This window comes from Telmatherina bonti (assembly GCF_933228915.1).
Source record: "Telmatherina bonti genome assembly, chromosome: 21".
NCBI lineage: Eukaryota > Metazoa > Chordata > Actinopteri > Atheriniformes > Telmatherinidae > Telmatherina > Telmatherina bonti.
The window spans coordinates 15,259,219-15,281,123 of NC_136630.1; the positions used below are offsets into that span (position 1 = coordinate 15,259,219).

Below are 21,905 nucleotides of genomic sequence, written 5' to 3' on the forward strand. Positions count from 1 at the left end.
TAGTAACATTCCGCGGGAAAGACTAAAGCTACAAGACAAAACGGCTGCAAATTCCTGGATATCTGTGTAAACGTGTCGCCGCAAAAATGTTTAGCAAATTAAGGACTTGTGGTATAAAATAAAATCGATTTTAGCCCTTTGATCTTGTACAGTATGTATCATCAACAGAGTAACAATTACCGCCACAGCACTACGATTAACGTAAAGACAATTATGTACCAAGAGCTGCACTTTCTACATATTCTGTAAGAGTTAAATTCTCAAATATTTTTTGTTTTGACTACTTAAAAACATTTTTATCGGTTGGTTTACATATTTTATTGTATTCATACCTTTAATAGATTTTTTTTTAAAAAGTGTATTATATTTTTTAACTCTTATCAAAATCAGTGGTACGAATCTGCGTTATTAGTTTATCATACTCTGCTGTGATTGGTTGTTTAGATACGTGGTTGTGATTGGTTGCCTTGCTGTCAGGCAACTCATGACGCTCTGGTTGAAGTCAGGCAGTAGTTGTTAAAAACATGGCGTCCCGGTGTAGCCTCTCAACACTTTTTCCTATCCAGAGTCTGCTCGATTATGCTCTAGATGACGCTACTACACAACAAGAAAAGGAACATCTTGTCTATCAATATTTGAAAAAGTTAGATGAGAGAGAGGACCTGAAGATCCCCGATTTTCACACAGGTTAGACCATGTTACAGTTCTAGCTTCCTTAGCACACTGTCTCTTTCTCAGGTAGTTTGACTGGAGTTTGATATTTCCATATGTCAAAACTCCTTTCAGTGACTTCTGAGATAGGCTCCAGCTTATATAATAATGAATGAATGATCTCCATTCAGTGTGTGAAATCTAAACAGACACTATTTGTTTAATAGGCCGGCTAATGACTAAATGTATTTCAGTTGTTGGTTTTGTTACATTTCTCACATCATCTCCTCGTTAGTTGACAGGATCCTTCAAACTAAGTTATGCTTACATTAAGAGCAAGTTATCTGTGTAACTTACGTCTCAGTTGTTGTTAAATGCTCCTTCTTGCTTGTTTTGTGTTCTTCAGGCTGCATGTAATTACCAGGAAGCTGCAAATCTATTTGAAGCTATTCTACACATATTCCAACTTCTTCTTTTCTTACATCTAAACATGTAAAGTAAGAGGTTAGAAAGGTCATGCAGAACATGTGTTGAAGCCAGTAATATAGCTGATATATTTTTGCCTCTACTTTAATGATTCAGTGGGAACACCTATTTGCTCCCACGCTATCAGCAAATACAAGGCACGGGAATATATAGATATTAAAGGGGATCAATTTTTCTTACAAGGTAATACCACCTTTTATAGATTTTTCTGTGTATAAAACACAGGCTCTCTGTAGTATTCACAAGTGTATTTCTTTTCTTGAACCAGTATAATAATCCACCATGTCTTCCCTGCTCCAGTATAACTGCAAGAAGTTATGATTTAGAAATATTTTTTTATTTGATGGAAGCAAAGTTAAATTTAAAAAAAAAAAAAAAGAAAGAGACTTCTATTGAATCTTTATTGATCCAGATCCAGTAAGTTGTCCATATCTCATTATGCCAGTAGATGGTGATCTTCAGTAAAACATTACCCATCAAAATATAAAAGTGCTGCTTGTGATTATAATGTAACCCTCCATCCTGCAAACATTTTCATTATCACATTCAAGGCAGTGGTTAAAATCTTTGCCTTTTTGCATTTTTTGCTGGCCCATCTTGAGGTTAATCCAGCAGACATGACATGACAGTAAAAATGTTTGTCAAAAATAAACTTGTTTTTTTAAAAGGTCACATAAAATCCCGTGCTAAAGCACATTTTGATCTTCACAAGTTGATCAACTTATATATTTGTTTTAGACAGAAGAAATTTTTAGTCTTCGGCACTTGTGAAATGTAACATATGTTTCACGAAGCATTTCATTAGCATGAGATTAAGATGAGGATACAGACCTGACGGAAATATACAGTTTTAAAAAAAAAAAAAAAAAAAAAAGCCCAAACAATCATGAAAGGTTGCCAAAATGTTTGGAAAAAGCATATCTTACAAGAACCTAAAAAAAACTCATGTGCAATAATTTTTGAGTACTGAGGAAAACAGTTAGCATTTTAAATGTAATATGTGATGTACTGCATCAGATACTGATTTGGTTTAGCCGTTGACTTGTTAAAGGTGTACCTTATTCTCACCCAGTAGCAGCTGGGATACACTCCACCTCTCCTACAACCCTGCACTGAAATAAGCGGTTATAGGATTATTTGGTTTAAGTGTTGATTTGAGGACAACATACAGGACCATGAGAAAATTTGAATCAGACCCAGGCTGCAGAAATTAGGCCTTGGGTCTTGGCTTTGCCTTTTATATTATATCATTAGACTAGATTATTTTACATTGGCCCAAAGGAAATTAGAAGACAGTACCCACCACATCCATGGCCTGTTCACCCTGCAGCTCCCCGACAAATGAATACAATACTGCTGTTGTATCATCCATCTTTCGAGGTGTTTTTCTGCAGGCTGTAAAACTACTGAATTCATCATTTGTATTCCAGTTAAAAATGTTTGTTTGTTTTTTTTAAAATCTGTTTTAGTTTTAATAATTTATATATAAATAGTTTTCTTGTCAGCACAGCAACCTAAGTTGGCAACATATGTAATATTGTTATTCAATCTTGTGTTGCACAGTACTTTAATCGAATCTCAATGTGAGTGGAGTTTGCAGTAAAAACTAAAAATTGCACCCTCATTTTTGTTATCTTACTGGGTGAAAAGAAGGTTTCAGAGTTCTAGATCATGGCATCATGGCAAAAAATATATGTTTAGTGCGAAGAAGCATTTTAATCTGTTTAGAAATCTATGTCATTATTGAAACGGAAGGGGAACCATGTTAGTGTTGATCAGTGGCCTCTCTCTGTAAAGTTTCCATGTTCTCCTCGTGTATGTGTGGGTTCTTTCCATGTACTCTGGCTTTCTCCCACCATCCAAAGACATGCATATTTAGGTTAATTGATCACTCTAAATCCTCTCTAGGAGCACGTATAGGCTGTGTCCTTCTGTGTTGGCCCTGTGATTGACTGACAACCTATCCATGGTGTACCCTGCCTCGATTGCTGGGATAGCCTCCAGCTTCCCCATGACCCTTAATTGGATTAAGCGGTGTTGTAAATCAATGATGAGAGGGATTTATAGTACTTAATGGATGCAATCTGACTGTAAAGACTTCCAAATCAATGAAACATTTTAGTTCAAATAGTCTAAAATTGGACATCTCAAACCATTCTAACACACCCAGATAATGCAGTTGAAAGTCTTTTGCATGTCCCCTCAAGTAGATTCAAAAGGCCACAGGCATGCAGCACAAACTCTAGTTATGTTTGTATCTTTTTGTAAAAATAATAAAGTTTAAGTGCATTCTGTATTATTATAGCAGAATTCCTAATAAAATTGCTGTCATTTTTTTTTTTTTGTGTGTGTGTTAGATGGTTAATTCCAACAAAATCTTAAATGTGTCAATTTACAATTGCACAGTTGGATCATCTGACAAAATCCCCATCCTTGCACCACTAAATCTCACAGGAAAAGTTTAAAGCACTGGAATGTCTTGAACATTTTCTCACACAGTCCACCCTTAAGTATAACTTTAAATAGTCACAGGTAATAACTGAGGCTGAACACAAGTGTGCACATGACTGTGGCATGATATGACATGAAGCTTGTTTTTGATCTGCCTGCGAGGAGATGATGAGTAAAGTTAAGACTTTGCCTCCACTGAAAACATGACTGGATCACTGTCCCTTCTTATTTGTTTCAGGCTTAGAGTGGCTGAACACACAGGGGCCTCTGTTTTTAAACAAGGAGCTGGCTGGTAAAGTGGTGCTGCTGGACTTCTTCACTTACTGCTGCATCAACTGCCTGCACGTCCTGCCTGACTTGCACCAGCTAGAGAAGAAATACTCCATTAAAGGTTTGCGCATACTGTTAAATATCCATGTGAAACAGCCATCAATGAGATAGTGTTGATCCAAAGTGGGTCAACACTAAAATAAAATAAAGTGCATAGTAATTATAGCAAATTAATGTAATCTGCAAAAAGATAGTTCTATGATGGACCGTCGACCTGTCCAGGGTGTACCCTGTCTTTCGCCTGCTAATTGCTGGGATAGGCTCCAGCTTTCCCACAACCCTGAATTGGATTGAGCGGTTTAGCAATCGAATGAATACATAAAGATATGCATTCAGCATGAAACAGAAATACTTTTTTTTTTTTACACAGATGAGAAATTATGGGAAAAACAACTTTGTGCACTTTTTCTGCTAGTGGAATAAAGCAAACCAAATATTATCATGAAAAGTATTTTGGCGAGTAGAAACACTGCTGAATGTGAATAAATGGACATTTCTGTGAACTTTCCATTTAGGAGGAAAACAAAACAATTTTACTCTACAGATAAAAACAAAACTCAGTCCAGCTGTGTAAAAATTCGTTGTTGTGTGAATTTATAGACTAGTAATCCTCATCAGGTACATCTGCATGTCAGTGGAAGGACTTTTTTCTACAGGCAGTGGTGCATTGAAATTAAATAACATACTTTATGACAAGAACAACAATGGTGGGCTATTTTGATCTTGCAGTGCTATGACCTACTGCAACTCTGCAACAAGCCCTCATATTCTGACTGAATGTGTGCATCTTTGAATGTTACCCAATAACGCAAACTGTTGTGTAATATTTCTTTAAATAATATAAATAAATAAAAAGGAAATGGAGTTTTTTTTTTTTTATTTTAAAGACCGCTTTCAGTCGCTCATTATTATGTATTCATTGCTCTGCTGAGAATGGCACCCAGATTGTTTGTGTGCATGATGCGGGTCATGACGGGCTCAGTTATGACTTTTTGTTATTATTATTTTGGTAATAATGATGCTCAGTCTAACAAAGGAATATTTTTATGTTTATAAAGCCTTGGGAGGTTCATGTGATGCTTGTTCACAGGAGAAATTTACTATTGGTTTTGATGTTTGTGCCATTATCCGACTCCATCAACTCCTTTTTTTTTTTCAGCCGTACAGCAAGCAGAATTTGTAGCTGCAGTGAGCGAGCTCAGTCTTATTGGCTGCTTGGTGTAGTGAACAAGTGCACGAGAAGGAAGGTGACACCTACTTCAACCTGTCACACACACAATCTCCTCTCATTTGTCATCATTTTTCAAAAGCGAGCAACAATTTCACAACAATACTATTTGAAGTGATTGCCCATTCACAGCATCTGCCCAGTGTGCATCACACCATGGCTACCGTTTGTAAATTGAAAGACTTATGGGTGAAAACTTTTTTTTAAGTATTTCAATACATAAAACATAAGATACTATGCAAGTCTCATTAAAACGGTAATAATCTCCTTCTGAGTTTGCATCCTGGAATGTAATATTCCTTATAGTGACCAGCAGCACAGGGGCCTCACTGGACATAACAACCTGGCACAAATTTAGTGCTGCTGGGTTGTGTCATGTTGCATTGGGGGAGCATGTATATTTTCACTTAGGAAGGAAAACAGTTGTACAACCTTCTATTTCTTTTCCAAGAGCAGGAAGGCCCTTATCTGAGCTGTGAAGAAAACAAAAAATAATTCCAAGCTGCTGTCTAAGTAACTGCAGTGCTCATAACTTTAAGCTGCTGTAGTGTGTAGTATTGTACGTTAAATACATTCTGTCTTAAGTATTCTCTTACACATTGTGTCAGCCCCTCTTAAATGACACCTGTAGCTCTTGAAAAGTCTTTAAATCATTGAGTTCTGCACCAATAAATGTATGAGAATGTTAGTTATATGAGGAGGTATTAAGGAGTTTCCTGACCTCCCAAAGTGGAAACATTTTACTATCCAATGAAAAATTCTAGTTCATCTTGAATTTAGTGGCAGCAACATGTCTCAAAAAAGTTGGGACTAAGCAGACTATGTGGTGGTATAAAGAAATGATTGGAGTATTATTGCAACCACTTAGATCAATTACCAACAGGTCAGTAACACGTTTACAGTCGGACACAAAAAATAACCTTATGAGAAGCTAAGTTTCTCAGAAAAGAAATTGAAAAGGGGATGTAAGATTCTGTTTTAAAAAAAAAAAAAAAAAAAAAAAAAACTAGTGTCCTTTAGGAATAAATAATTGTCCTCAAAGTAAAGTTGTAAATATTTTGAATTTTCCACCATCTATCGCACTTAATGTTATCCAAAGATTCTGACATTCAGGAGATATCCTGTAAACACAGAAAACATATCTGAACATTAGGATTGCATGTCTGTGATCTACAGGTGGCAAAGCATTAAAAACACACATGGTTCTGGTAATGCATGAGCACAGGAACAAATCAGAAGTCATTGTTTGTGAATGTAGTGTGATGTGCCATCCACATCTGCAATTTCGAGTGTTATAAAACAAACAAAACACATGTGAACATGATCCAGAAATCCCACCATGTTCTCTGAGCCCAAACCTCTTCAATATAGATTAAGGTAAAGTGGAAAATTGCTTGTAATCAGGTGGATAAAATCATAAACTTTTCTTTGGAAACCATAAACACTGCCTCTTCTGGACTAAAGATAGAGACCTTCTGTTTTGTCACTCAGTTTTAGTATAAAAGCTTACACCTGTGATGGTATGTGGTTGCATTAGTACCTATGGAACTTGGAAAAATCCCATCCAAGAAGGCACTGTCAACGAAGAAATGTACAGATTTTAGTTTGCTCTTATTTAAGCAGCCTATTTTTGTGGAAAGTTCTTGTAAACTCTATCAATATGATGAAATTTACGTGGTTTTGTAATGGAGGATGGCCTGCAGACCTTATATAAATTAAAAACATTTGCCATGTCATAAAGCGAAAAATACAGCAAAGAAATATGGAGGTTTTGGATAATATAAGTTTGAAATATCACCAAATATCACCAAATATTTCAGAACTCCAAATTTCAGAACGCCAAATGTGTCTGTCGCCTGATTATTTCTCGGTTTTCATTGTTTATATCTTATTTTTAGAGTTGTCTACATTCATGAAAATGATTGAAATGCTGGGAAGCATGGACTGAACTGATTGGGTACTCTAAAACTTATTGGTAGAATAGAGATGGACAGATTAAAAAAAAAAAAAAAAAAAAAAGCCAAAGCTAACAGGTATTTTCTGTGGGATTTTAATGCCATAAATAAATAAGTTTAAAAATAAATTGAGTGCATGCCAAATAAAAAAAAAAAATCAGTAGTGTAATTTTCTGCTCCCTGCAGAAACTCTTCAAAGGATTAACTCACTACACTGCCACATAGTATCGCACTCGCCTTATCTTTGGCACTGCCATGGGTACATTGTGCTTGCTGCTCTGGTGTTTGAGGTGTGGGAGCCACCCTGTCCATTCACTCCCACAGTCTGCCCCCCCCATTGTCACTACAATCTGTTGCTGCTACTACACTGCTTGGCAGAGGCTGCGAGTGATGAAATCCACCGTGTGGAGTTCAAGAGTTTGGAATTGAGTGTCTTCACTTCTACAGAGGAAGTGACCAGTTGGGTCTATTTATGGAAGATAGGGGGGTTGGTGGAGCGGGGGGGGGGGGGGGGGGGGGTCTTTCTTCTGTGTCAAAGAGGCTAGCTTAAGCTAATGTGAGTTTATTATTGGAATGCGCTTTATTAGGTGTTGGTTTCCACAGCACAGCAAGGCTGAGGTCTCTGCTGATACTCAGACACTTAATCAGCATGCAGTTTTTCACTTTACTTTATCTGAAACAGAGTGCTGGAAAACATGCAGCCTCCTCTGACTTTCCATTTGTTCCCTTTTATCAACTCAAGTTTGAGACAACATATTCATGGTATTCACTGCACTGGAACAGTTCATTTCCATATTTAATCCGTCTACATTGAATCGTGATCTGGCACAGAGTTCAGCTTTTATTTGGAAATAATCTGTATTGCAAATCCAATTCTCCATAGCAGTTAGAAAGGCTTGCATCTTAATGATATTGACGATGCACTTTGTGTAATTGTGTGTGATTCTGCTTTAATAACATGTTATTAAACAGTGGAGTTTTGACACTTCTGATCTATACTGGTTCTGTTTATATACAGTTTTTTGGCATTTTTGAGTCGCACACTAACAGATAAGATGTTCGCTCTTTAACCACAAAAAGATTTGCTTGAAACAGCATCACAAACTTTTATTCACCATCACTGAACACACTTTACAGTTACATAACACTTGTAAATATGTTGGCCTTGTCAAAAGTCTCAAATTGTAACTAAATGCCCTCATTGTCTGCACTATATGCTGCGTGTTTGATGACAGCTGGAAAAATAGCTGAGATAACTATTTACCGCCTGGAGGCACTAAATCATTTTCAGGAACCCCATTTAAATCTCCAGTATGTGCTGCTGGAGGGTCATATTTAGTTTTCGGTGAAAAATCACATCCATTAACACAGACCTCTTTGTTGTCAGTTTGTTTGTGGGAGGCCGTTGTGTCGCTGTTGGTTAAGCAACACGAAATGATTTCAAGGAAATAATTTATAGAGATGCGATTTAATTTATTGCTGCGGCAGGACATAAGTTCTGGCCATTTAGTTTGTTTACAGTTTAGTCACATAACAACCTCATTAATAGTTCTGGATAGTTTATTTTTGTTGTTGTTGTTTTTTTTACAAATGCATTTGCCTGAAACAATAACATAAAGAAAAAAAACAACTTTTTGTTACATAAATAAGACTTTTTTTCTGATAAAATCATTGACTTCCTCTGGAATTGTAGTCCTTATGTGGATGAAAGCCCAGTACCAAAGAGGCAGAAACATCTCTGGTTAGTGTTAGAATGAAGGTGGGAGTTGAAACAAGAATAAAGGTTTACTTTTTACTGTACACTTTTAGTGACTGTCAGTACAATTCACTAATAAGGACAACAGGACAAGCGTTCACGCTCTTTGCTTGTTTGCTGTTCTGTTTGTGAGCACTCTTCAGTCAAATCACTTACTGTTACATTTGGACGTAATTTTCTCTCTGTCTGTTTAATCTCTCCCGCAGATGGATTGGTTATTGTTGGTGTGCACTCTGCCAAATTCCCCAATGAAAAAGTAAGTGTTTTCATTGTTTATGCTTGTGCAAGCCGGCCTGGCAGCGCTTCCTTCCCCCCTGCTCTTTCAGAACTGTAAAGCATCAACAAATATGTTGTTTAGTTTTGGGAACAATGTTCAGTTTGTTGTAAACCTTTGATTGAAGCAAACGCCTCTTGTTCCAGGTTAGCAGCCTGAGATTCACAGCATCCATCTGTAATGTAAAACCCTTATTACAACAGTACTCAAAATCGCTTTTCGTGAAGGCTTTAATCCATTAAAGCCATTTAAAAATAGCATCTCATTTTTGATTCTTGCCTACAAAAGACTACAAAAGATTGAGGTCTCAGAACCTATTTGCTATGTAATCCATAATTTGTAAAATGATTTGTGACTCTAAACCTAAAGTTGAGGTTTCTGGTGAAGAATGGCGCATAAATTTAGCACCAGTTCTGGTCTGATCTCCCCAGGTTTTTATCTGTCCCTTATCTTTTGAAGGTCCTGGACAACATCCGTAGCGCTGTGCTTCGCTACAACATCTGCCACCCCGTGGTAAACGACAGCGAGGCCTCTCTCTGGCATGAGCTGGAGGTTTCCTGCTGGCCCACACTGGTCCTGCTGGGACCGCGTGGCAATTTGCTTTTCTCCCTGGTGGGCGAAGGCCATCGTGACAGGCTAAACCTCTTCACTGAGTGTGCCCTCAGTCACTACGGTGAACAGGGCTTGTTGAAGTCTCATGCAGTGGGCATCAAGCTGTATAAGGACTCCTTGCCACCCAGCATGCTCTCCTTCCCTGGGAAGGTGGCTGTCGACAACGCCACGCAAAGGCTGGCCATAGCAGACACGGGCCATCACAGAATTCTGGTGGTGGCTTCCAGTGGACACCTGCTACACTCCATAGGAGGTAAGAAGGAGGTTAAATGGGGCTGCATTTGAAAGAGGAGTAAACAGATATTTCATATTGTTTTCAATCTGAAGTAAGAAGCGAAACTAGAAGCAGTACACAATTACATCATGAATTGGTGATATTTTGAGATCCCGCTCATGCTTCAGTGACACACAGTAGACTCACAGTGGAGCCACATGGTAGTCTGTGCTGGCCTCAAACCAGCAGAGAGTTTGGCAATAGCAGGAACCTGAACATGCTGGGAACTGGCACTGTTCCGTGTGGACAAATTAAAGCGAGGAAAGAAAGAGAAAAAAAAAAAAAAAAAAAAAAAAAGGAGGGTTGTTTTTATTTTTGTGTTGTTGAACTCATCTTTATGCACACACTTATAGAGAAATGATAAAGACTGAAGTGTTTTAATCCTTTTTGTCAGTTTAAAGGTTAAATATTTGAACCTGATATTGAGCAAATTTTCTTTCAAACTCCAGTATTTTCAGCAACTAAGGAGAAAAGTGGTTCAAGACCACAGCAGCATGATCACGGTTTGATCTGGAAGCGTTTGTGAACATCCACAGTGAAATTGCACTTCTGTCACAGGACCTGAAAGTGGCAGACAGGACGGCAGCTTGTCTGAAGCTTCATTTAACTCGCCTCAGGGTGTTGCCATCAAAGGGGACTGTGTATACGTGGCGGACACAGAAAACCACCTGATTCGGAAGGTAGGACCCAGCACTGTTTCGTTTGGTCGCTGCACTTTTTAATTAACTCTGCATTTATGTTTCGCTGTATCTGTGTCTGTGTGTTAGATCGACCTCCACCAGCAAAGAGTCAGCACGTTAGCTGGAGTAGGTTCTCAAGGGACAGACAAAGAGGGCGGGGCTATGGGGCCACAGCAGCCAATCAGCTCTCCTTGGGATGTGGCCCTTGGCACCGCTGGTGAGTTTTGTTGCGTTGTCTGACTGTAACTTTCTGTCTGTAACACTCTGTTCCCCACTTCTTGCCGTACAGAGTTCCTTCATTTCTGTATTTTGTATTCTCCCTGCATTCTGCTCTACCATCAATAATTCCTCTGTCCAGTCTCTCATAATGTCTCTATTTGGTGGGGCCTCATTATTTTGCAGATCAGACTTCATGCAAATTAAGATGAAGGTTAAAGAAAGAAGGTCTGTTAACAACGGGAGAAGACCGCACTGGGATTTTGGTCTGCGTATTGAATGGCTTTAGAATATGGAGTGTCTCTTACCCATAATGTGTAAAACTATTACACATTCTCTTTACACCTGGATCGGTCTGCTGGCTGGAGGTCGGCGAGAAATAAGAGTGTGCTGCTCTCCCCCCCCCCCCCCCCCCCCCCCCCCCCCATTTCTTGCCATAAATGGCATTTTCCATGACAACCATTAAATGTCGCCATGGAGAAATCATCTGAAAACGTACGTTAAGCCCATTTCTAAAGAACATTGTATCGTTCCAGACCTTGCTATTCAGGCTACTTTATTTATTTTGCAGCAGGGTAACAAACACAATGAACTGGAGTGAATAAATTGGATTGGGGTGGGCATCATCATTCACAAAAGGCAGAGTTTTCTTAAACAATGCAGGTGCTGCTGACCCTCTCATGGCTGATGAAATGAAAAGAGGACAGCCGAAGGGATGATTTATGGGTGTGCTGACAGGCAGGTGGTTGGTTGCCCTGATGGAAGATTTGCATGGAGACAGGCAATCTACTGTAATGACCTTAAAAATCTAACTTCTCTTTTCTCTCTTTTATTTGTGTACAAAGTTGTGTAGCTTTAGCTGTTTTGGAAGATCTGTACCCATTAATAATCAAATAATATTTCTTAAATATAAGGATTAAATGCTTTTTTTTTTTTTTTTTTACAATAATTTGTAAGATAAAGTGATAATAATGAAAATAAGTATATTAACACCATTATTTTGCCGTCGCATGAATGGCATATGTGACCTGTGTGTACTCCACATCTCATGCTATTATGTTAGCTGGTCTGTGAGCAGGATGCAGCAGGTATACGGAGTAGATGGATGGATTCAGTCTGGGTTACATTTAGGTTCAGGCTGATTGATGAATAACCTTCTGTTTTGACTCACCACATGGTCTGAGGATGTGATGCTATGTGAACTTCACTGACATTGTCCTCTGTGATTACATCCCAACACTCTTTACATATTCATAGTCGTTTGGATAAATTATTAATTAGACCAAATCAACAGGATCCTACACTTTCTGAACTATAAAGAGTCTCACTGGGATTGATATTGTGAGTCCACCAGATGTGATCAAGGATAGCTGAATTCTGCTCTGCATTAAAAATACAACTGAGGTCTTCCATGTCCGTAAGAGTTGTGTATCCATCACAATGGCAGTATTGTCTCTTTTGAATGTGTTCGAGGTGACATATGGCCTTTGTAAGACAGGCTGTTGTCATTTCTGACTGATGTCTGACACTGATGTCTGACAAAAATTTCCATCTTTTCTTAAAGTTATCTCCTCAAACACACTCAAAAGAACCTTTTCCCTTAAGAGCAAAAGTAATTCCCATGTTTACTTGTAAAAGGCTAGAAGAACTGATATTGTTGGTTACTGATTCAGTGGGGTTTTTTTTGTTGTTGTTTTTGGGTTCCTTTTGCATGTGTAGGCGGTGTTGAAGACAACGTGCTGTGGATAGCCATGTCAGGGACCCACCAGATCTGGGCTTTATTTCTAGCAGATGGAAAACTGCCCAAAGGAAGGTGAGAGATTTGTACAAGACCATTTATACACTTACCATTCCTTAAAAAAGCCATAAATTACAGCATTAATGAGAATGAGTAAGAACAGAATAAAATATGCAATATGGTATTTTATAAAAAGTAAGATATTGCAACTCAGTTGACTACAAATAAGCATTTTTATTGTAAGAACTGAATGGTAAATCTTCAAAAGCCATTTCTATAATGGTATAAAGCAATAGAAGCATATTGACTATTTCCTGTTTTCCAATGTAAACAGTGACTCCAAGGCAGGGATCTGTGTACGCTGGGCAGGAAGTGGAAGCGAAGAAAACCGAAACAACGCCTATCCTCACAAAGCAGGGTTTGCGCAGCCTTCAGGGTTGGCTTTAGCTCTGGAGGAGCCCTGGAGCTGCCTGTACGTGGCTGACAGCGAAAGCAGCACTATTCGCACACTGGCACTGAAGGATGGAGCTGTCAAGATGCTAGTGGGAGGAGAGAGGGACCCACTGGTGGGTGATTTAACAAATGATTGTTATATTTCAATATTAATTTTCCTCTACTTAATATTTTAATGTCAAGGTAAATACAGGTAAAGTTCCTACATATCTCTATATATTTCACTGTTAAGGCTACTTAGGATCTATTTTTACCATTCTGCTAATGGAGAGCTTCTTATCCAATCATATAAAATATAACAATGAGCAACAGTCTAAAGAAATAAAAGAAATAATTCAGATGAATACTGTAGGAAGTGCATAACCTTCTTCAGTACTTTAATGGAATATATATCCTGCACCTTGCTGCACCGCTACACAGAAACAGAAAACCCAGGCGATAAAAACCAACACATTCAATCCAGCTCTAGAAATTAATTAAATAGTTTTAGGGGAAATAGTTGTACAAATCTGTGAGTAACCCTTGGGCAGTCACAAGGGTTCAGTTGTTGCTTCTTTATTTATTTATATGTGTTTATTACAGATGGAAAATACTGCTTCAAACAGAAAAGCCACAAATAAACACAGCCTGCTTTGTTCCTAGCATGAAAAAGTGCCAGACGAATAAGTTTAATTTTGTTTTGTAATATGTCATGTATTTCAAGATGCACCAAGTGGTTTTTATTCCAGCAAGGTAAAAACTAGCAAAACACATTAATATACAGCATAACACTTCTTAGAAAGTTTTATGCTCTTAAACTAAAATTAAAAATGTAATTTACTGCAGGATTAAAGCTTGAAATACACTTTGTGTATATCTGAGGTAATACTTTATGCTTGTACCCTTATTGCCTTTGCATAAGCATTAGAGGTGGGGGGAAAAAAAAAAAACAAAAAAAAAAAAACAACCAAAATATCGGGGTTTTTTTTTGCTTCACAGTTTTAAAATAGATTTTTTTCGAATAAATAAAAGAAAAATCCATTTCATAATTTTTGTCATTTTTGTTTTATTTTTTTTAACTTGTCTTCTTGGACATTACAGCAGAATGATGGTCTGGCTACTCGGTTGTTTTTTTTAATTGACATTAACAAAACTTTCTTGCAAAAAAAGTTTTGTTCATATTTTGTGTATTTAGTCAACAAAATCAGCAACATCAAAGAATCAAAATTCAAATCAAATCAGCACCCAAAAAATCAGTCAAACCGGGACAAAAGCATATTGTCAATGCCCTAATAAGCATCACATCTGTTATTTATTGTTCCATAAAATCCTTGAATATTTTTGTCACTGAGCTGTTGTAAGTTTCAAGTCGTTTTACTTCTTTTTTTATTCTAATATCATATAATTGGCAGTTGCAAAATTTCCCCCGTTCTGTGGTTTTTTTATACTGCAACATGATGACGATATAAAATGTAAATTGAGCTTCACTTAAAAGGCTGAACACTTTATTTTTCTGTGACACAGTGGACTTCTAATTATGTAAAGGAAAAGTTTGACTTTTTTAAAACATGATAAGATCAATTAAAAGCTCAATGAAAGTGTAGTTAGCAGCTGGTTAGCTTAGCAGAAAGAATGACAGTGGAAAGTACCTTGTCTCCAACCAAATGTCCCTAAATATCCCTTTTCAGATCCTTAAAGCCTACAGACACTTGTTGGTAAAATATTTTTGTAATGGATTTTGTAACTTTTAGACCAAAGAAAGCTAACTCAGGTATGCAAAGCTAGTGGAACCGCCATTAGCTTACTGTGAACATGTGACAATTGTATTTATCTAATCACCTGACTCTACACAAAAGTCAGTTTTCCTTTTTTGTCAACTAAATGTTAACCCATGTTAAGTTCAGCCAACATATTTATGCTAATCCTGCATTTAAATATAAAAGAAAATTATTGGTTAATATAGCTGCAAGCTAGCAGTGTGTTGGTAGCAATATTTTGGCAACATTCAGGTGATTTTTGAGCAAATATGTCATTTGGTGTGAATATTACATGTAAAAACACCTCTAAAACATTTTACCAAACAGTGCTAAGAACTGACAGTGGCTGATGACGTACAAAAAAATGACTTGTGTGGCGACTTTGCTTTAATAGTTCAACCTTTCCTCTGCTTCAGTTCAGTTTGCACTGCAGAGCATTTTTCTATTTCTGCTGTCAGCTCCACCATGGTTACAAAACGAGGTCACATTTCTGCCTTCAAGGTGAAAGCTTAAACATTTGTGAACTAATTGGTCTTTGGAATTCATTCAGTAAAATATTGATTGCATATTTAATGCATTATAATTTGTGAGCTGCAGCAAATCATAAAACCTTATAAGATTATTGTCTAAACTGGATGGTAATGAATAAAAAGCTATTTATTTCAATTTGTCACAATTTCTTTGTAGCTGGTTTTTCTGCAGTGTTTTTGTTGCTCCGTAACAGTCTGCGGCACTGAAAATCTCATTTTCCGTATCACCATAAAAACAATGTATTTTAAGACAAAATCTTTCTCACAATTTTAAATTGTTTTTCTCCTTTATTATGTGTGTGTGATATTTATTATGAGCTAATACTAAAAAGTCACTTTTGCAGTGCAGTCAGTTTTGTCATAGTTTCTTCGAAAAGTGATATAAAAAGGAGGGTTTTTTTAATTTTTTTTTTTTTTTAATTTTTTTTATTTGATGTGTAGGCATAAAGGGAACAAGCTGCTGCTTTCAGCTTTTGCATTTTCATGAATATTTTGTCCTCTGTGAACCAGAACCTTTTTGCTTTTGGGGATGTGGATGGGAAAGGGGTGGATGCCAAACTTCAGCATCCTCTTGGTGTTGCCTGGGCTCCGGAACAAAGCCTCCTCTATGTAGCCGACTCGTACAACCACAAGGTAACTGATGCTTGTCACAAGGCTGTACAGAATTAACTTTTTTATGTTTTGTTTTGTTTTTTTTTTCTTTAATGTCCCTGAACATATCATCTGTTGTTGTGTCTGTCATTATGCTCAGATAAAGGTGGTGGATCCAAAAACAAAGCAGTGTTGCACACTAGCAGGGACAGGAGAGGCTGGAGATACTTTAGGTCCAGAATTGAACAAGTCCTGCTTCAATGAACCTGGAGGAATCTGTGTTGGCGGTGGTGGGAAGCTTCTTTATATGGCCGATACCAACAACCACCAGATCAAAGTGCTGGATCTGGCCTCCAAAACTGTCTCACTGGTGAGACCTCTGCATTTCTGTGTCTTTTATTACCTTGAGAAAGTACTTTTGCCCGCCTTTGGGTAATCAATCTTTCCCTAATAGCATGTCCACTTGGTGAGTTTTAATAGAAGGTGACACATAAAGGGCACTGAGCATGTTTCCCCTTGTTCCTCTTTAATCCTCACATCCAAATCTCTCTCCAAACCAGTTTCCCATCTCCACTGAGTGCACAGACTCTGCTCCTTCAAAGACTACCAAAGTTCCCACGATGCCGAAATCAGCTGCCAGAAAAGAAATGCCACCAGTAGAAGTGTCTGCAGGCCAGTCAGTCATCATGTCTGTCACAATATCACTTCCAGAAGGAGCCAAACTCACCGAAGAGGCACCGAGCTGCTGGGCTCTCTCAGCTGAGGGTGAGACAATGTTCAGTAACTGTTACAAATGTCTGGCATGTAAATGTTGGACTCTAAGACACTAGACCAAGTCTTTTGCACTGAATGCTTGTCACTTTTCAAGCTTTGTTCCAATATTAAGGGACACAGTGTGTGTGTTCACAGAATATTACATTTGGAAATGGTGGATAGTGTAGAAGTAAAGTCAGACACTTCAAAACCCAGCAAGTGTTTTTAATTACCAAACCAACCAAAACACCTCAACAGCTGATGGTGATGTACCGTTGCAACGAGGAAATCCCAAATATCAGAGTTGGAGGAGAATGAGGCATTTTTGCTGGGTCATAATTCATTTTTTCTCTAAATTTGTTGAGAAAACTAAAGAAATAAGTGGGTCAAGGCTTAGATAGAATTTTATTTTTCCTCAGAGGAGCAGCTTTCATTCAAAATATAAATATATATTGTTTTTTTACGTGACAGATTTGATTTTTCCTATCTTACTCTACACAGATGTATGTGGGCGTCTGTGCAGATCTATTGGTGCAGATGGTTAATTCTGGTAGAAATTGTTGCATCTGAATGAAAACACCACTTGCCAAACATTTTCAAAATGAACAAATAATTATGACAAATCTAAACTACCATCATAAGGACAATAAAGTCCAACAATTATGTATAATATAAAATATTATGCAGTTCATAAGATAAATAAATTAATATAGTTCTGTGAAACATTATTATCATGACACAATTTTAAAATATAAAACCCGACTATGGAAGATATGTCTGCAAAGCATGTACGAAGAGGAGGTACTAAAGATTTATTTGATAACATTTTTAAGTAACATACATGTAAATCACAGATACAGCCTGGGGAAAAAATATGATGGATGTTTTTGAATATATGATAATAATAAATGATAATGTGTGTGAGATTTAGCCTTTACTTGGGACCTCATGGACTCAGCATCAGTATGGTTTGAAAGCTTGTAGTTTCAGTTGCCATAGTAGCTGGCTTGTTCAAAACAAATGTATGGAATAATTTCCAGATTTGGCCAAGCTAGCCATAATGACTTCATCTTCAGATTAGGCCTGCTACACAGCATCGTTTCCCTCAAGTTTCAAAATTGAAGGCAAAGATCTTCAATTAAACACTTTCCTAAAGTTATTTTTGCCTGACAGGGTAACGCGAGTTGAAGCTGAAACTTGTTATATCCCCCTGTAATGAGCCTGTTGTGGGGTTGAGCGTCTCCTTCTCTCCTACTTGCCTTTGTTTCAATCTGTTATCCATACTTTTGATAAAAAGTAATAGCACTGAATGATGCTTAACTTCCGTGTCATTTTCACTGCACCACAAGCAACCAACCCACACCTTCCCAGTTGGAGGATAGAAGAACACTTAAATCACACAAGGACTCTTAAAGTACATTTGAAATTGTGCCTGACATGAGGAATATACGAGTTTCAGTCCTCAGTATTATTCAGTATGTAATCAACTGCAGTCTGACCCTAGAATCGAGTGTGAAGTGATTTTTAGATATGGTGTGAGTGGCAGTAGATGGTCTGTTCATTAGGTTTAGAACAAAAGTGTTTCCATCTTTCTGAGGGATGCAGTGTGCAGTCAGCCGTATCAGCAGCCTATTTTTAGAACATTTCGATAAGGCGACATGCCTTGGTTCACATAATTGCCAACCAGGCTATGTTACGTGATCCTCTGTTTTCCCATTATACCCAGTCTAGACTTATACTGATCGCATCGACATAGAGGCAGGAATTTTAATGCATCAAGTTAGAAGTGCAAGCCAGATTAAAATTGTTTTGGCTTTTTTTGTTTTAGTTTTTTTTTTTCCCTTTCTTTCTTTTTAAAAGGCTCTTTAGAAAAGGCTTCCATGGGACCTTATGTTCAGCATCAGCTTCATTAATCATCACTGGCATGGATTATGTCATCTGTCTTTACATTTCATGTTCTCACAGTAGAAAATCCAGCCTTTTTTTTTTTTCTTTTTTTTTTTTAGGCTTTCATTCATTTTCTCTGATCCTGTTTCTTAAGATGAGAATTTGCTTCTGAAAGGACGAGCCTTGTTTTAGAAAATGAATGTCCTCACTCCGTTTTCATCTGATTTAGAAAGGTTATGTGAATTTGGGCTAATGTTTGGGAGGACTTTTTATGGCAGTGCTGGGTTGAGTAAACAGCCACTCTGCAATAAATCTAGATGCCAGGCAGTGATTCTCATACAAACCCATCTAATTCTGATCTTCCCTAGCACAGACTATATGGGTTCAAACTATTGATTGATCTTGTTATTCACCATTCTGGCAGTGTATCTTTGGGGAGGCTGTTGTGGAAACTAAATGTCATAGTAACTGCTGGGTAGAAGACCCTTATAACATAGAGGATTGGCCGGCTTTTTATCAAGCTGCAACAGCAGTTTGACTGTGGTCTCAAGTCGAGCTGCTGGAACTGTAACGTGACTTGCAGCTGGAGTCGGTTGCTAACAGCTAAGTGGATTACAGGAATATTAAACGGTCAATATTTGACTGATTCAATACTGTAGTTTATGACAAAGTTCATGCATAAGTAGTATAATTCCCATCAGCCTTTACTAGACATCTTTGTTTTATTTCTCTTAGTCAATATTAGTATGCTAACATGTTTTTTTTCCCCACATGGCTCTAATGTTCACAATTTCTACATCATATTGATTTGATTTTCATCACAAAAGAAAACTGAAGGTCCTCGCATAATAAAAATGGATCATTTCTTAGCATTACCATGTTAGCATTAGCATTAAATTGTTTAATGGTCATGTTGTGATTCGTCACGAGCCATTTCATGTCATGTTTTCTGTTTTTCAGGTAACGAGTGGCTGTTGGACAGTCAGGTGATTACTGGTGATATTGTCGATCTGACGCAGCCGCTCTACATCTCTGCCAAACTTCCAGCTGCTATCGAGGAAACAAAGAACAATCCCAGCCTCACACTGGGAATTTGGGTCTACTACTGTATGGAAGCAGGTAAAGCCTGCACAATGAAAGCTGCCTCATTTACTCAGCCTCTGCAAATAAACAGCAGTCCTGGAGAGGAAGCGGTCACTGTGGAACTGACCTACGCCCTCTAGGGCCAGCTTAATGGCTCAGTTAAAACCGCCTTTGAATCCAGACTTTCCTCAATGTGGCTTCCAGCCTCGCGTCCTGTATTACAGCTCTAAAGGAAAGATGGAGATTGTTTGCAATGGACTTGTGTTTCCTAAACCATTTTAAGCAAACTTAATGTTCATAAAGAACTCACATGCTTCCCCATTGACATAACACATAAGTAATGAAATATTGTCAGCTGTTTGACAGTTATTGAAAGTGTCTGCTTTGCTTAAGTGTTATTGACATGTATGCAAATATAACTGCATCTCATTAAGGTTAAGCAGGTGCCTAGAATTATATTAGTATGATAGTAGATTTATGTAGCCCTATGGACTGTAAGATGCTCTGAACATTAGTAATAACTGAGCTTTGCGTACATGAGGTTCTTTAGAATTAATCATCTTAAGACTAAATGAGGACATTCTGTGGACTTATTGGGGAAAATAAGCAATTAGGATCATGTAATTGGTTAATAGTGGTGATGGATTTTTTTTTTTTTTGTCTTATAATTATTTAGAAAAAAATGTAAAGTACTAAAGGAAAAAGTCAAACCGTTCACCGTAAGTGCTTGAGGGCTGTGAATTTCAACGACCAGACAATTCACATTTGAATGTTGTAAACGAAATAGTTCTCCACAACTTCCATGAAGTAATTACCGAGCAGTTTCTGAAACCTTTTCCCATAAAAATTATTTGAAACTGAGATACCATTCAGTTTTATTCCGCCTTTGGCTATGAAAGCACTTCTTTTGAATGCTAATATCGAGTTATGGTCAGTTTCTAAAAATGAGGAGGCTGTTATAGGAATTATTAGGATCGGAAGCCAAAGAGATAAAATCTGTCATTTAATCTAAGCTTAGTGAAAAGAGGTATTAAGTGGAAAAGGATAGATGTGAAGCTTATGTCCCGGTGTTGTAATAGGTTTATGAGACGATATCTATGCAGACTGCCATTATCATATTAAAGCTGTCTGGTGCCAGAGTATTCATTCTTTGGAATATATAAATTCATATTCTTTAATATTAAAATGTTACATATACTCTACCAATCAAAAGTTTGGACACACGTCAATAATTCTAATGGCAAAGTGTGACCAAACTTTTGACTGGAAGTGTATTTTTGTGTGGCTTTTTCCTGGTATGATGCCTTCAGGTGCATACTTATTAAGTTTCCCCCTTTTTTTTTTCTTTTTTTTTTTTTTTTTTTTTACTTACTGCATGCACCAGTACAGAATGAGCAGTTTGCACTCCGAGGTTACACTAGCCCACAGCTTTGTCCTGTATCTCCACCCTGTGTGTCTGATGGTACTTTTTATCATGATAATTCGCAACACAAGGAGTCGTTCTGCTTCAGACCATGAAATATGGCCGTTATCTAAGTAATGAATAAAGTGCCTGTTTTTTGATAAGGGGGAAGCAGCTTGTGAACTGATGACACCAGCGGACTGCTGCCTGCTCCACACACTGTGGGATATTATATGAAGAAAACAAAGTCTCATTAAAATCTCACTATCGAGCATCTGCTGCACAAGAGCAACATGATATGATAGAGATGCTCTAATAATCATCTGCTGCATCGCGATGTGGGTTTTCTTATGTAATATAATATGATAATGTGGAAGCCGTTGTCATTTTCCCATATAGCTTTTCAAAGTTATGAGCTGTTGTTCGAAAGGGGCCCCGAGTGTTTTGATTATCATGGCTGTCATCACGTCCCGTAACATCATTGCGCTTGTCAGACTGTTTTTTATTTAGTTTGGATCACTTGGCCCAAGTGCCTTCCAAAGAGGTGATGCTGTATGAATGGTGTAAACCGATGACACTTTAACTGTTTTCAAAAGCAATAACAATATTGTTTTGCAATGAGAGAAAGGCTTTATTCCCACAAGTTATTTATTTGAAATGAACTGCAAAAGTTTTGCTGGTGTATTTTCTCAGATTGGTTGTCCCTCCGGCATTTAATTTTTAATGAACTGTAATGAGCTTGAGTGGCTGCTGGGGGGGAATTAAGTTCCTCATGCCATTTTCCATCTCTAACTTGATTTTTTTTTTTTTTTTTCTCAG

At 37.6% G+C, this 21,905-nt stretch overlaps 1 protein-coding gene across 1 annotated transcript; it reads left to right on the plus strand.

Annotated features, from left to right (window-relative positions):
- Positions 1–524: 524 nt before the first annotated feature.
- On the plus strand, positions 525–20,059 carry nhlrc2 (NHL repeat containing 2; the record flags this gene model as incomplete). Its single annotated transcript, XM_079261105.1, has 12 exons — positions 525–687; positions 3,827–3,979; positions 9,064–9,113; positions 9,591–9,996; positions 10,576–10,697; positions 10,785–10,914; positions 12,633–12,726; positions 12,986–13,217; positions 15,881–16,003; positions 16,122–16,331; positions 16,522–16,726; positions 19,562–20,059. The coding sequence occupies 12 exons, from the start codon at positions 525–527 to the stop codon at positions 19,822–19,824; spliced, it is 2,151 nt and encodes a 716-aa protein (XP_079117231.1). The 3' UTR covers positions 19,825–20,059.
- Between the last annotated feature and the right edge of the window lie 1,846 nt (positions 20,060–21,905).